The sequence below is a fragment of the Nicotiana tomentosiformis genome, chromosome 12, assembly GCF_000390325.3.
Source record: "Nicotiana tomentosiformis chromosome 12, ASM39032v3, whole genome shotgun sequence".
Classification (NCBI taxonomy): domain Eukaryota; kingdom Viridiplantae; phylum Streptophyta; class Magnoliopsida; order Solanales; family Solanaceae; genus Nicotiana; species Nicotiana tomentosiformis.
In genome coordinates, this window is record NC_090823.1 from 121,714,852 (window position 1) to 121,730,784 (window position 15,933).

The 15,933-nt window shown below is 36.4% G+C and overlaps 2 protein-coding genes across 7 annotated transcripts; both read right to left on the minus strand.

The window, feature by feature from the left end:
- Nucleotides 1-4,423: 4,423 nt before the first annotated feature.
- Nucleotides 4,424-7,822, minus strand: LOC104094312 (uncharacterized). 2 transcript variants are annotated; one of them, XM_033655649.2, is made up of 2 exons: nt 7,516-7,822; nt 4,424-5,423 (listed from the first exon to the last, which is right to left on the minus strand). In XM_033655649.2, the coding sequence occupies exon 2, from the start codon at nt 5,374-5,376 to the stop codon at nt 5,062-5,064; it is 315 nt and encodes a 104-aa protein (XP_033511540.1). In that variant the 5' UTR covers nt 5,377-5,423; nt 7,516-7,822; the 3' UTR covers nt 4,424-5,061. The 2 variants fall into 2 exon arrangements, with proteins under 2 accessions (XP_033511540.1, XP_009598523.1); XM_009600228.4 differs by having other exon boundaries at nt 4,424-5,420; nt 7,516-7,818.
- A 2,330-nt stretch (nt 7,823-10,152) lies between these two features.
- On the minus strand, nt 10,153-15,100 carry LOC104094311 (ubiquitin receptor RAD23b-like). Of its 5 annotated transcripts, none has more exons than XM_018770151.3 (13): nt 14,979-15,100; nt 14,825-14,884; nt 13,305-13,466; nt 12,666-12,704; nt 12,510-12,568; nt 12,382-12,426; nt 12,089-12,266; nt 11,851-11,985; nt 11,707-11,772; nt 11,464-11,511; nt 11,279-11,388; nt 10,720-10,798; nt 10,153-10,616 (listed from the first exon to the last, which is right to left on the minus strand). In XM_018770151.3, exons 3-13 carry the CDS (start codon nt 13,314-13,316, stop codon nt 10,500-10,502), a joined length of 888 nt encoding a protein of 295 aa, XP_018625667.1. In that variant the 5' UTR covers nt 13,317-13,466; nt 14,825-14,884; nt 14,979-15,100; the 3' UTR covers nt 10,153-10,499. The 5 variants fall into 5 exon arrangements, with proteins under 5 accessions (XP_018625667.1, XP_070047716.1, XP_009598521.1 ...); XM_070191615.1 differs by having other exon boundaries at nt 10,153-10,340; nt 10,455-10,616; nt 12,510-12,565; nt 14,825-15,028; XM_009600226.4 differs by having other exon boundaries at nt 10,153-10,340; nt 10,455-10,616; nt 14,825-15,028.
- Between the last annotated feature and the right edge of the window lie 833 nt (nt 15,101-15,933).

Consider the following 15,933-nt stretch of genomic DNA (forward strand, 5'->3'; position numbering starts at 1 on the left):
CTTGAAAATCCCTCGAAAATAAGATCGCCACAAATGGAGCTTCCTTAATGCAGCTCTTTAGTGATATTAAAACCTCCCACTACTCTTACAACTTCAATCTACATCAACACAATTCAATTGGGCCAATATTAGTAGACGAATTTCCAGATTTTTGGTCATTTAGGCATTTTATCAAATACCTAGAGTACATAGCATTTTACTACCTCTAGTAATGGTGTTTCTTCATCCAAAAATCCCTCCTTCCCACCAACAAGAACTACTAAGACATCCTTTGTCTACAAACAACCTTCTTTAGCACCATTAAAATCATTAATGAACTCGCATCCACCCAGTTGTTACTAATTAATTCATTACAAAATCTTTACAACACCCAATAATCTAGTTTAAGTATTTATGGATTCCAAGCACCATCCAATAAGTGCTAATACTTATGTCTTGCTTACATACTCATAATAAATCTATGCATATATGTTTAAGGGTGTAGGATTATCTTTTGGAAGAAATCTTGTCAAAACCCTCTTTTGAGTTCTTGAAGAAATTTCTTGAAGATCTAAGGATTTCATGGTGCATTTAGTTAGTTCTAGAGTGGAAATGATAGAATGAAACACCAAATTAATAGGGATTACTCACCTTGGAGATGGAGGGAGTTGGAGGTCTTGAGAGGGTGGAGGAAACCCCCAAAATTCGGCCAAGAGGAATGGGGAAAAATGAACCCCGAAGTGAGTAATTAACATTTCAAACGCCACAGGTGGCATGGGGCGCTACTTGTGGCCCTGTTTCCAGAACCTCAAAAATCCCAACGCCCCACGCTACCCTGGGCGTTGGTGATGGGAAATCTGTTCTATTTCGCCCGGGTCAATGTTATTTTGGTAACCACCACTTTTATACAAGATTTATTCAAGAATTTTCCCGAGTACCAAACCTAAATATCATGAATCACGCACCTATTTAAGACTAAGAAACTTATGAACTTCCGAATTCCAAATTCTACATTCGATGCCGAAACCTATCAAATCAAGTCTGATTGACCTAAAATTTTGCATACAAGACATAAATGACATAATGGGCCTACCAAAATTTCCAGAACTGGATTACAACCCTGATATCAATAAAGTCACCTCCCGGTCAAACTTCCAACCTTCCATTTCCAACTTTCGTCATTTCAAGCCAAAATCAACTATGGACTTCCAAAAAAATATCCGGACACACTCCTAAGTCCAAAATAACCATACGGAGTTATTGGAACCATCAAAATTTTATTCCTGAGTCGTTTGCTCAAAAGTCAACTCTCCGATCAGCTTTTTTCTTTTAAGCTTCTTAAATAAGAATTGTTCTTCCAATTTGATCCTAAATCGTTTGAAAACCAAACTCGACCACACACGCAAGTCATAATATACATTACAAAGTTGCTCGAGATCTTAAGCCGTTGAACGGGAAGCTAATTCTCAAAACGATAAGTCGGGTCGTTACATCTGGCTATTATAACGCTTGGGTTGAAGGAGTCCCTCTGGAGTCTGCACCCTCCACAATGAGCGCGGTTGATTTTATATTGAGGGATGGATCTTTCCTAGACATGTATCTTTCCCGAATCATTTATACTTTGGGATGAATTTTTCCTGGGCATGGATCTTGCCCGAATTTATACTTTGGGATGGATTTTTCCTGGCATGGATCTTGCCTAATTATCTATATTGAGGGATAGATCTTCCCTGGGATGGATTGGCCTTACACAGTATTGAGCGACTGACTGTCAGTTGATATTATATTTGGGATGGATCTTTCCTGGGTTGGATTGGCCATATACAGTACTGAGTGATTGAGTATTTTGAGAGTGTGGGTACACGAGGTTTCCATTGAGGTGCAACACATACAGCATGTAGATATAGAGATGTCATATTCCTCATATCATTCAGAATTGATCTATTTTACTTGTACTGAGTTTAACTGTTGAACTTGAAAGCATGCCTACATTTCTGTACTGTTATTTATATATTGGACTGTACTTGTTGAGCTCGTCACTACTTCCAGCCCAAAGGTTAGTCTTGTTACTTATTGAGTACATGGGGTCGGTTGTACTCATACTACATTCTTCACTTCATGTGCAGACCCAGGTACCTCCGGATACGGCGGCTGCTAGATTTCGCGGATTTATCTGTTGGAGACTATCGAGGTAGTTGCTTTGGCATCCACAGACCTTGACTCTCTTTCTTTTCAGTTATTTGTATTGTTCTACATTTCCAAACAGCGTTTGTATCAGTCAGACTATGTTATCATTTAGATGCTCATGTACTCAGTGACATCGGGTTTTGGGAGTGTATTTTTATAAATATTTGTGGGATTTTCTATTGAATTCAAATACAGTCAAACCTCTCTATAACAACCTCGTTTGTTCCGAATATTTTTGGATGTTATAGCGAAGTGTTGTTATAGAGAACATATATTATAACATAACATAAAAATTGGTTCCGAAAAAGCTTGACTTTTATAGAGAAGTACTGTTATATAGGGATATTGTTATAGAGAGGTCTGACTGTATTATATTTTCAAACTCAACAGATTATAGTGTTTATTGAGGTTATCGGCTTGCTTAATATTGAGATAGGCGCCATCATGACATGTGAATTTTGGGTCGTGACAGAGACGTTCTTGATTGCATGAGTATAGGAGAGTGCATTGCATCTATATAAAGGTCTTAGTGGATGTAACTGAGAACACACAATCTAAATCAAACCTCTCTATTTCTTCTTAATTCCTTCTCTTCTTCTTTAGTGTAAAAATGTCGGAAGGACAAAGCAGCAAAGGAAAGGCTCCACTCTTCATCAAAAACCCTGGTATACTAGCTTGATGTTCTCTTTATTAATTAATTAATAATGTACTAGTATACATTAACCCTTCTTTACTCTCTTTTCTTCCTCTACTTTAATTCACACACAAAAACACCGCAATACAAGTGTCTCCAAGAGTACATTGAGGCGACAACGATTGTTGATACTTATGAATAGACAAGTGAAGCCCTTGAAAAGGAAATGAACAGGAAATGCAATGAAATAGCACAACAAGCCAGGAATTAGAGGAAGATTGTGGTTGAGTCAGTCCATGATGCTATTGGGATGGAGGAATTCTTGCAAAGGAAATGTGGCAGGGAAAATGGATGGACAGGGACCATGGTGACCGCTACACCTCAAAGCCCAACAGAGGAAGATATGTTGCGCCGGAAAATGAACAAACTAAGGGATGCTTATGAACCCCTAAGAGTTACGTCAAGTGATGTCTCCTCTCTAAAGAGATTAGGGAGTGGCACGAACCGAGGGAGCAAGAGAACAGAGCAAAGAAGTTGGCATTATTTGATCCATCGTCTTGTAACTTTTTTTAAATTGTTCCATTGTCTTGTGTGTTTCTTTGAATTCTGTAGTGCTAGATTCATCTGTGTTCGGATGATAATTTCACCAATATAGTTGTTGTTAATTCTGTTATAGGCATTTTGACTTCCTGAGTTTGAGAATTGGCTGGATGTACTGTTCTAAACTTTAGTAGTCTCTGTCTTTGGAACAAGTAGCTGACCTTTTACCTGGTATCTAAACATTTTGTAAATATTCAATCTATATCCCCCCTTACACCTTTGCAGGCAAAAACTATCACAAATTTTGGTCTTTTTTAAAACTTTTGATTTGTTATTTTGCAAAGCTCTCTATGTTGGACTATGTTTAGCTTCTTTGTTTGTTTGTTCTGATTTGTGGATAATATGTGTTTGTAGGAATGGCCTATTTGTGTGACTTATGGAGCTATAGATGGCTACTTGGTGGGGTTGTTCGCATCCTTGGTTTGCATTATCTTCCGTAACCGCCAGCAGCATCTAACAGGAGAGTAGTGTTGGAAGACTTGATATGCAATGGTATTAGTTTACTTTGTAGACGAAGTTTTGACCCATTGTTACTCTTGCTCAACTGCATAGCTATCCAATTTGTTCTTTTCATGATTTAGTTTTCCTCTTGCTTTACCTCTTTGCATGGTTGATTTTTTTAGTGAATGGTGAAAGGAAAAGGGAAAGGGTAATGGAATTTCAAAAAGAAAACATTATAGCTCAATTGTGAAGAAATGCTAATCACAAATGATCAAAATTACAATTTACCAATGACCGAAGGGACCAAATGTGCAATTATCCCAAGAAAAAAACAAACGAACAAGTGGAAACGTGATTGATTGTGAGTTGGACGAATTGACAGGTGACTTGCTCCTTGGTCCATTTTGCTCAAATTTTGGATGGGTTGGCTCAAATCGTTTTAACCCTCTTAAATTTGACCTTATTATCCATTTGACATCCCCTATTCAGCTTTGAATTTTCCATGAAAATATTACAAGGTGAAAAACGATTATACTTCTATAAATCTCCGAGAACAGAGAAAAAGAAAAGGGAAAAAACATATACGCATCAAAAAAGGGGTTAATTTTTATAAGACTGCATCAAGAAAAGGTATATATTTGAAAGCGATCTACAAGGTAGTAGTAATCTGGTACAATCCTTCATTGAGAATGTTTTAATAGTGTAAAAAATAGTTAAACTGTCACCATATATCTACCCAAAAAGAACAATAAATCTCCATTCTTGCACAGAAAAGGAGCCTAACATCAAAACAGACTCAAGAAAACATAATTATTTAGAAGAAACTGAAGCCTAGAAAAGGATTTTAGAAGCTTTCAGAATGGCCAAACTATCTTCAGGTTTGTACCTCAATAATGCTATTTTCCAGTTCATTCATCGTCACATCGTTGTTTACATCCGTATGCCACAAGAAAATGGCACTCAAACAGCAGAGCCTAACATCCACGATTGATTCTTAGCAACAGAGAACTCTTCACTTGTGTCAAATAGTTCCCTGGACCAAATTTGGTGCAATTTGATATATATATATATATATATATATATATATAAATCAAACTATAGCACACGTCTAAAAGAATACAGGAGGAATGTTACATTGAGCTACGAGTATGCCCCTCACAAGGAAAGAAAGGAGCAATCATTCAGCTAACCGCTATTTCAGCTAGAAAACCATCAATGTGCTAGAAGAACTTGAGTTTCCCTTTGGCCATAGATGCTTTTCCATGCTCCACATAGCATGCTGCTTTTTGAGTCCCTTTCAAGCCAGAACATGAGTCACCGGCCCCTAAAGTGACTGCAAAGTAGAGATAGACAGTGCAGAGAAAGGCTAGGAGGGCAAGCGCAGTTAGCAGGAAGCGGTGACGCTGAAGTAGAGTCGAACAGCTCCCAAATTCATCACCTCGGGAATGTTGTCTTTTTAATGATGATGAAGTTGAAAATGCAGTCTGCGTCTGTGACCTCCTATGAGGTGAAGATATATTAACTTCAAGAACCATAGCTTACACACCGAATCTTTTGCAACCGGATACAATTCTTGCACCTACTTAAATTCAACATAGTAAGCATTATGAGTGCTATAGAAGAGCACAGAGCACTGATTAAGTTCTGGGAGACAGCAAATAGAAGTGAAAATCTACATTTTACTGGCCCTACGCCATAAGCAACAGCAATTGGGGGAAGACAAAGAGGGAGGGTAATACAATAGGCATCAGCTAGCTAGCTTTCAGCCAAGAAACCCCAAGGTATGGAGCCAGTTCATAACACATCTAGAAATTAAAATCTGAACTATTGAAAATAATTGAACAATTTGACTAAGCAAACAATGTCAGAGTGGCAATGATAACAGTAAAATGATCGGCAAATATTATGGCCAATGATAGCCATTTCACATCCTTCTTTTCTTACAACCAAACTGATTAGAAACATTACGATAGGGAGAATGTACCAACATGGTTAGAGGGCAGAGTAGCAGATCTCTATTCCGTCTTAGTTTTCCATCATGTCACAGAGGTTTCATCATTTTTTCAGTTCATGTCACTTATATTAAAACTCAGAAAAATTTCATACGAGATTCGTTTGAACTAAATCGGTTCAATATCTAGTTACCATATATGGTTTTCTCATTATCCATCTCTATCAATATGCAAAGAATAACAATCTCCTCACACTGGTCATTATGTAACGACACTATGCTAGCAAATGATAATGTAACACTATCGTAGCTGAAGTCGTATATGCAGTGGCGGAGCCACATGCACTCAAGGGATGTCAACCGACACCCCTTAGTCGAAAAATTACACTGTGTAGTTAGGTAATTTTTTTTAAAATATGTATATATACTATGTATTGACACCCTTTGATTTCTTGGTAAGTTTATTTCTTTATATTTTGACCCTCCCTTAATGAAAATTCTGGCTCCGCCACTGCGTATATGGATGTAATACGGCACCATGAATGTCAATGCTGCATGCAAAGAATCCAAGTTTGCTCTGTCTAGTTCTAAGATGAGAAAGGCAATCAGGTCATGTTATTCAGAAATTCCAAAAGATTTCTGACGTAAGAGCTATGGTTAATTCCTATAGCCGTTGTTATCAGTCAGATTATGAAATTCAGATTCTTCCGCACCATAACATTCATGTTCTCACTTCTCACCATCAAAGGAGCAACAACCTAGGCCAGATGTCAACGCAATATCAATATGTTATTGACATTTCAGAATACACTCAGTTAACCTGTTCATTCGCACAAACCAACTTCATAACTGCATAAATACAGCTCAACTGGACGATTGGCAAAGACCATCACTCCCAGAAAATCCCTAAAGTGAAAATCTCTTTTTGAGTTTAGGAGTGATGACCCAACTGAACGTGCAAAGAAAATGTTAAGCAGCTCTAGTCCAACAGATTGCATACTTTTCTTTGAACGCATAATCTGTTGCAAACAAAGATTTAGACGATAGCAGGCAACACTTTGAGGCTTTCTAAAAACGATAGTGTTAATGCCTTTAGACAATTTGTGTAAAATATTACACTGAATACAACGTAACTACATTATAAGTTGATTGTATCAAACCTCTAGACTTATCAGGTTAAGACCTCTTCCTGATCCATAATTACAATTAAGCCCAATATACTTAATCTCCACAAAGTTATTATTCCCTAACCAACAGAGCTTGTTGAAATCACACGATTTCATCAATATGCTTTGTACAAGGCCCGAAACATAATTCGCCTCTAAACATCAAACAAACTCACTAGTCAGTGCACCCCAATACCAAACTAGTTAGGCTTTGCAGTAATTGAAACATCCCCAAACTCACTAAATACTGCACCTCAATGTAAATAGTTGCATTTCGACTTAAGAGTCCAAATATTAAACTCCTTTATTACTAAAAATCGTACAATGACGTCCGACATATACGGATCTCAATTGTGTAGATAAGATAAAAAAAAGTTCCCAAATCTTTTCCAAGGACAGTCAATTAATCGAGTTAATAAACAAAACAAACCAATCAATTTCGACAAATCGATAGGAATACAACAGATCTGCAAAACCATATAAAAGGGAAACCACATTGAATACAGCTGAAAAAAATAGTACGAGTCAATTGAAATGACAAAAGGGAAGGGCCTTACAATGAAAGGGAAAAGCGAAAAGAATGTCCTTCAGCCAGATCAGAGCTAATGGGATGTCCTTTTCCTTGCAAAAATCAATAACTGGAGTTTGTGTTTTAAGGAATTTTGGGTAATTGTGAGAATCGAGAGCTCCCTTTTGATTCGGAGAGATGCCCGCAACGACACGAGGGTCACACGCTTTCGCTAGGGAGATGGACAAGATTTGGACTTTGTTTTAGGGGCATTTCTTGTATTATCTAGTTTGCAAAATTTATGTTGAATTACATTCCCTACTAAAAGGCGCCTTTGTCACAGCTCGTCTTGTAACTCTCAGTGAATGTGGATGTAAGAACTTAGTAGTACCGTGTTTTATAGGATCCTGTTCAGTAAAATCCCTCCAAGCGGATTCAGTCAAAAAGCATAGTAAAAAATTATATAAGCGACACTGATAAATAAAATTTGTCACCATGCAGCTTTATTCGTCATGTGACCTCAAAATAAAGTCATTGATGCTCTTTTAATCAAAGTTGGAAATTATTTTTAAAAAATTATTTACTTTTAATTTTCAGAATTTTATTTATATATATTAACAAATTTTAATTCAACAAATTTATTAATTTAAAAAAAAAAAATTAACCAACTTAGAAATCTTATAAGAAATTTAACATAAGAAGTATTTACAAACAAAAAAAAAGTTTTTAAAAAAAAAAAGAGTTATGAACTAAACTAATTGATACAAATGTTAAAAGTAAAAGAAATTATACACCGAACTAGAATTTTCAGCATTACATAAATTAACAATTTTAACACAGATAAACTAAATTACATTAAATTAAAAAACTACAAATTATCTCAACAAAGTACTCTTATGTTTTAGCAGAAATTATGAAAGAGAGAATCAAAATTCACTTTAAGGAAATGTTCTTTTTTAAAAGTAAAATAGGGTTTAATAAAAATAGCTACTATTATGGACACAAGGTACCAGTAGGTGATGAAAACAAAACGGTAACGTAAAATAGTATCTACGTGTATAACGAAATGATGAACTGAATCATGAAATGAAATGTGGAAAACATATAAGTTCACTGATTCAGAGATTCGAACTTGAGACGTTCACCTCCATTATGAACCCTCTTTGCAGCAGCAGCCATTTATGTCAAGTGGATTCATATCTTATAATATTATCTGCTTTCATGTTTTTTTCATAAAGTTAACAAGTAAAAATAACTATTTTTTTTACGTCGAAGCAGGTTCAACTGAATCCCCTTACTATAAGATGGGTTCGCCGTGCTCTAGTATAGTTTCAATGGTGAGGATCTATTTAGTCTTTAACTATAGTTAATTCTTCTCTAACTTTTCTTTATTCGCACTGCGATAACACGTGCATGTCTTCTTAATTTTTACTTTCTCCTCTCTTCATTCTCCTTCTTCAAACTCCTTTAGAACTTTCAGCCAAATAATTTTTCAATTCTCTCTCCATTCTTCAAAATTTATATTGTTTATATTGCTCTCTTTACGGATTTGATAATTGTTTGTTCTCTTTCGTCCATGAATATTCAGGACTGATTTTCTTCTTGTCATAACAAGCCCCCTATTTGGCACTATGTGGTTGAAGATGCAGCATATTGTCCTTTCCTAAGAACACTATTTATTCACTAGTAATATGATGTAGTTCCATTTTAGAATTGAACTACATATAATACACAAATTGAATTATTCATAATTGTTAATCCATTACAGAACATCTCCAAATTAGAAAAAAAAATGCAGAACTTGCTGGAATGGTAAGGAGAAAAGGGGGCCTAGTCTGGATTCTCCAAGAGGAAAATAAAAGCTAGAGAAGAATTAACTATAGTTAAAAACCAAATAGATCCGGACCATTAAAACTATATTAAAGCACGTGTCAACATATTAATGCCCTATTGAACTTTACTGGACTGGATCTCAACCCTTTGGAAATGTCCAACCAGATAGCAGCGGTTAAGAAATCATTTAAGTTCGAATTCATGAAAGTGCAATTGAACAGTACTATAGTGGAAGTTGTGGGTTTGAACACCAAGGAGCAAAATCAGGAGCTCCTAAAGAGGGGTAAAAAAAAATATTAGTGGTAGGAGGATACTAAATTCAAACTCATTGTGCGAACGCTTTTTACTTATTTTGGGGTAAGACTAGATGTGGATACAAATATCGGGAAATTGTGATGGTGTGATGTGGTTTTATCATTAGAGACAATGATGCTGCTAACCTTGTGCTAGCTTCTTCATTAGTCCTGGAGAGAGCTTCAATTATGTTGACAAAAGCAAAGGCCATGCTCAAAAAAAAAAAAAAAGATGTCACAACTAGAATTTGAACCTACAGTATAAAGCAATTTTTGAACAACCTTTGCAGCTACACTAAAAGCTTCCAATATGGTAAGGGCTTTCATCAAGTTCTGTAGTAATTCTAGTCCTGAGCTTGTGTACACCTCTACCAATTCCCATCCAATGGAGAATCGCAAACCTTTTGTTGGCCATGCGCTTGGAGCAAAATCAGAAGTCAAACGCAGGAAAAGAGATGCACCTGTTGATTGGTAACTGTACATCTCCACTTAACCCGCCAATACCCAATCCTTAGCAACTGGACTAACTAAAATCAAAAGGCCTTAAATCGCAATGGGAATAAGTCAAAAACAGCAGATCTTTACTGTCTTAAAACAAATTTTCCAAAGATAGCAACTGGACTAACTAGAAGTCAAAGGCATTAAATAATGGGAGAACCCAGAAGTTGCATTTCCCACCTCAACCAGCAGTTCTTTACAGTCTCGGAACAAATTTCCACTAGTGATCATTTTCTGTCACTTGGAGTAACTGCAAAGCAAAGCTACCAAATGAACCTTCCCCACTCGACAAGAATTTTGGACGCACATTTAAAGTAAAACCTCCTTTACAAACCCTCATGAGTAATTAAAATCAACTCAAGACCTGTTAGTGGTGTGCAAAAGAATGTTGCTAAAAAGATTCTGGCACTCAATCTTCGTAATCTCCTGCATGCTCCAATAAATAATTTGCAGCTAGTTCCTCATTGCGATCACAAGCTAAAAAGGCCTCAATAACAAGAGCTCGATCAAAACCCATAGCCTCGAGCTGCAAATCAATGAACCAATTAATTAATGTACATCATAACATCCATTCATGAATGAAACAGAAAACAAGAGCTAGTTGGGGCGTGAAGAGAGATGACTATTACTCGCTCGATCGCCTCCTGCTCTTGTGGAGTGACACTAACTGTGTGGGGCATGTCCTGCTCAGGCTGATCAAATATGTCCCTAGAAGAAACAAGGGCAAAGCATGTCATCCAAAAGCATCCAAGGTATTTCATTTCTTTTTCCCCATTGAAAAAACCTATGGTATTCCAAATGTGGCCTTGGTACTATCAAATCTAAAGACAGAAACACCGTAGCTCTTCCCAAGTAAGAAAAATGAAAATGAGAAAATACTCTTTAATTTCTGTGCTATGCTTGGATACTGAAAGTAATGCAAAATCTGTTTCTACTTTCTAGGCAAATAAATTAATTAACAGCAAAGAATAAAGCACCAAATTAAACATCTACCTGATCTGAAACAGATAAATGATAGAATGCTTTTTTCAAGATTACATGCACCCTTACCACTTCAAGAAAAGATACATGCATCCTTCTTTTTTCCTTTTTAACAAAGTTTTTACCCTCTTCTTTTTTGGGGGGATAAGTTATATAAATTCCATGTGTAACTATAGCTTGGTAAGGAGTAAGCTGAAAGCCACTAACCCATCAGAACCATCTACAGGTTCATTGATTAGTTGAAGAAACTCTTGATGGTGCTCTTGTATCATTCTCAAAAGTTGAGGATTTTGCTTTCCAAGTTCCTGAAGCATAGGCTGTACAGAAAGAATGAACTTGCACATTTAGACGATGACAATGGTAAACTACACTAGAGGACGAGAGTTACTTGCCTGTAGAATTTGCGGGTTAGATTGAACCATAGAACGTAATGCTTGAAACTGCAAAGAAAACAAAAGAGAAATTTAAGGGGCAAGAAAGTAGATGTCCAGGAAATTTAAGCACAAAGGAATGTCCAATGCAATCTATTCTACAGAGATACGGCTTAATCTAATTACTTCAAATTGAGCAACCTACCTCCAAAACTGAGGACCATAGGCAAAAGTCAAATTGAATGCCTAAAAGATGAATCCTACCTGTTGGTTATTCCTGAGAAAATCAAGGGATCCAAGGGCAGCACCACCAGCACCAGCAACATTCTCCTGTAGAACTTTCAGCTTAGACGACATAAGAAAAAAGATAAACAAACATAAGCATCAATAAAAAAAACTATAGTAGACCTGCGGAAACAAATTTAAAGGAGCTGAATTGGGTGCTCCAGAAACAGGGGCAGCAGGCACTGTAGTAGTCCCTATTGCAGAATTAACCCCGCTACTAGCTACTGGTACAGCAACTTCTGCTGTTTCAGGAATCCCCTATTAACAAAAGGAAGAAATCCCTCTCAAAAGACAAAAAGAATAAGAGAAAACAGACTTGCAGTGGATTTTTCCTGCAAAGTGGGGCAGACCAGGTACATACTGAATACAAGTAATCAATAGCCCTTTCAGGATTGTTATAAGCTGCTCTAAGTGCCCGTGTCACTGTTTCTTTATCCCAGTTGCCACCACCCATTTCCATAATTTGTTGTATTGTCTGCTCAAGATTATCTCCAGCAACTAGATTTGATGCAGCTTGACTAAAATTATCAGTTGGAAGACTGCAGCAAGGTAAAAGATGTAATAGTTATCTCGAGTATGGGAATCAAGAAAGAACATGCAAAGAAGTACGCAAAAGGAAATCTTATAATGAAGTAAACTGGTAAAGTATCTTACCTAGCTGTTGCAGCATCAGAAGCTGATGCAACATCCTTAGGTTCCCTACACAGAATGTGTATCATGAGAAGAGCAGAATCCGAGTAAACAAGAGTCAAATTATGCTGACACTGAGAATGTTGACTTACGGTGCTGGTGGAGTCACTTCAGGTGCTGGAGTTGGGTTGACTGTAGGAGCTGAAGGCTGCTAACGTTCAAAGAGTAAGAATTAATACTATGAAAATGAATTAATGGACACTAACCTGGAGAACTCTATCCCAAAATGACTACAAGAAGAGAAGTACCGGTGCAGATGACGTCCCACTTGAACCAGCAGTCTTGCTCTGCAGAAAGCACATTACGCATAGAAGGTTAGAAATTTTTTTTGGGATAACTAATCAAAAAATTTATAAATCACTAAGCCAGTGTGACAAAAGCATAACTATAAATTGTGCAAATCCCCTATTGTGTCTATAATTGCATCAACATCCTGTACTATAAGTAGATTGTACGCTAGCAAGAAAATACATCTTTGATTAAGGCTATGTATATTCCTCCTTTAGCCTTCAAAAATTATATCATTTCTTTCAAGTCACGCAGTCCACCAAATGGCTTGAGGGACGATATTCCAAGTCTTTTGAGATTTATTGCACAACACTTCTTTCTTCCAACATTGCAGTAGCTCCATAGTGGATTTTGGCTTGAGGGTTAGAATATTAATTGACTGGACATCATACTGATCTCAGGATATTATGCCCGGCTGCTCGCATCCTCTGGATGCTCTGATTAACAAAATCCTTACTTTATAAAAGAAAAGATTTTTCAAAGGATAAACGGGTATGGCAGCACTTTTACAAGATATGAGTTAGGTGCTGAGGAAGAAGTGCAAAGTTACAGGTAAAGAACTTCACAGATAAGGAGAACACGAAGATTTACAGTTTTACCTTGCTAAGCATGACAACAAGAAAGCCATCTTCAGAAACATTATTTTCCAATAACGTGCTTTCATCCTTCAAAACCTTACCATTGTGAATCAGTAACTGCTGTCCACATGGATAATTATCTTTTCCCTGTATATCCTCAATGTTTTTCTTGACTGCGATAATCTACATTCACACGAAATCCAATCTAAATGACCGACAAAAGCATTATAAATCATCACATAACAGTAGCCACTATTTCTATAGAAGTCTTTAATTTGAAAGCAAAGCAACCATGTCATTTTTCGATGAAGAAAAGCAACATTATCATGTCAGACTAGAGACGTGAGATTGTTAGGGTTTGGGTCACTAGACGCACTAAAAAGTTACAAGAACTCTTCAGCTAAAGAGTAAGGAACTTCATATGCAATTAAATATTTGCAAATGTTTTTTTTATAAGGAACAGTATCTCATTCACAAAAGCCTGCAGAGCAAGTTATAGCTTTAAAGAGCTCAGAAATCCATGCATCATTGGCCTATCCATTATCATAATTGAAGCAAAATTTTAAAGTACTAATACAACTGAATTTGATACAAAGAATTGATCTTGACCCTCCTTCAAAGCAGCGATTATTCTAACACTCTGCTTCTCAAACAACAGTTAAATCAGTTAAATGGATAGTAGGCTATCAAAGCACATTTTTTGTCATTTCCTAAGACATGAAAAAAAATGGCATCATAAATAAAGACCAAAGGCAGCTTAAATTACTCAACGAATGACTCTGCCCAATTCAACTTTTCTTATTTTCTCCCCAAAATTTAGTCTCGCTGAAAAAATCTTCACACTGGTAGAAAATCTTAGCATTATGTAACATACTGTTGTTCAAGTGACATTCTTTACCTTAATGTAAAGTAAATAAAATCTAAATACTGTTGGAACAAACTTTCCATCTTACTCCCTCCGTACCGATTTATATAACACTCTTTTCCAATTTGTAAGGCCCCCCAATATGTTTGACACCATTATATTTCTATACAAACTTCACAACTTTCAAGAATTCAAATTTATTAATCTATTCAAATTTGGAGCCTTGGCGTAACTATAAGAGTTGTTGTCGTGTGACCGGAAGTTCAGGCCTTAAAGGATTCAAACCGGGGAAACAACCTCTTGCATAATTGTAACATAAGATTACATATGACAGAACCCAATGCGGTTCAACATTTTTTTGTACCTCAGCACGTAGCGAGAGCTTACACCAAGCTGCCCTTTTTATCAAACTATAAATATTGTGATAATTTCTCTATCAAACTAACTTTCAAACCAGTAGTTCAATATTTTGTTCAACTATAATTAATAGAATACACAAGTCCAATAAATCATAAAAGCTATGTCTAATCAAATTCCTGTCATATAAAATGGAACCAAAAAGTTCCTGCTCATTCAGTAATACCATCGAGACTATCAAATTTCTTAAAACTCAAAACACAAAAGAAGTGCAAAATTCGGAATTAAACAATGCAAAAAGAGATAGAGAGGGACTAACGGTATCGGAGGGCTGAACCCTAATTTCGAAGTGACTGCCTTTCAGAGTCTTCACAGTAAGCTTCATATCGGCGAATTGTGAATTTACTTTTGATAGAAAAACCCTAAAACACCAAATGCTGCTATGAATCGCGACGATTATAAAATGTGCTTACCTTACAAGATTTGAGAGGAGCACTAATGGGTTTTGATTTTCAACATATTTGCAGACACGTGAGTTACTAATTATGGATTAGAAAAAGATCTTTGTTTTAACTTCTTTTTTTTTACGAGTATTTGGTGTTAGAAAATTTGACAGAGAAAGAAGGAAAAGAAAATAAAGGAAAAGGATTGGTGTGATGCGATTATTGTCTCAAAGAGTAATTATGCAAACGATTGTCATTGCCCGCCACATCATCATGCCAAGTAGGTACAACTTGACATATATTTTTGTCATATGAAAGGATTACATAAATTAAGGATTAGCGCATGATGGAATATTCTAGAACTATGAAGAATTTTTTTGGAAAAACTCTAGATATTTATGGACTTGGTAGGAAGACTCTTTTGGAAAGTTATGGAATGTTCTAGTCATGTAGAAAATTCTAGAGGGTGTACTTATTTGTAAATATAGGACTTATGGAACAATTATTATTTACACACTAGCTCTTAGGTGATTAGTTTAAATATGGGGCATTCATTTGTAACTCAACAATCAAGCAAACAATTCAAGTTATCTCTAATATAAAGTTTTCTTTAATAATTCTCTCGTGTTCTTTCTACCATTTTCTTAGCAATCTTGAGTGTGGTAAGGCTGACTTGGCATAGCAAGAATGTGAGCAAGTTGTGCAAGATCGTGAGCGAGTTGTCAAGTGTCGCGCGTGTACTTAGTTAACAATTAAGGACATGACATAATGCTCGTCTAGGATACAACAAGTATATTATGAGTTGTTCTTTTAAGTGTTCGATATACAGTGAATGACGTCTCTTTTTAGTAGAAATGGCGTGGGGGTAGCCACTTTTTAACGTGGTTGTAACGACTCGGCCGGTCGTTTTGAGAGTTATAGCCCTGATCCCATGTTTACTGCTTTCTCCGTATCTTTGTCTGCTTATGTGACTTGTCGGGAGGTT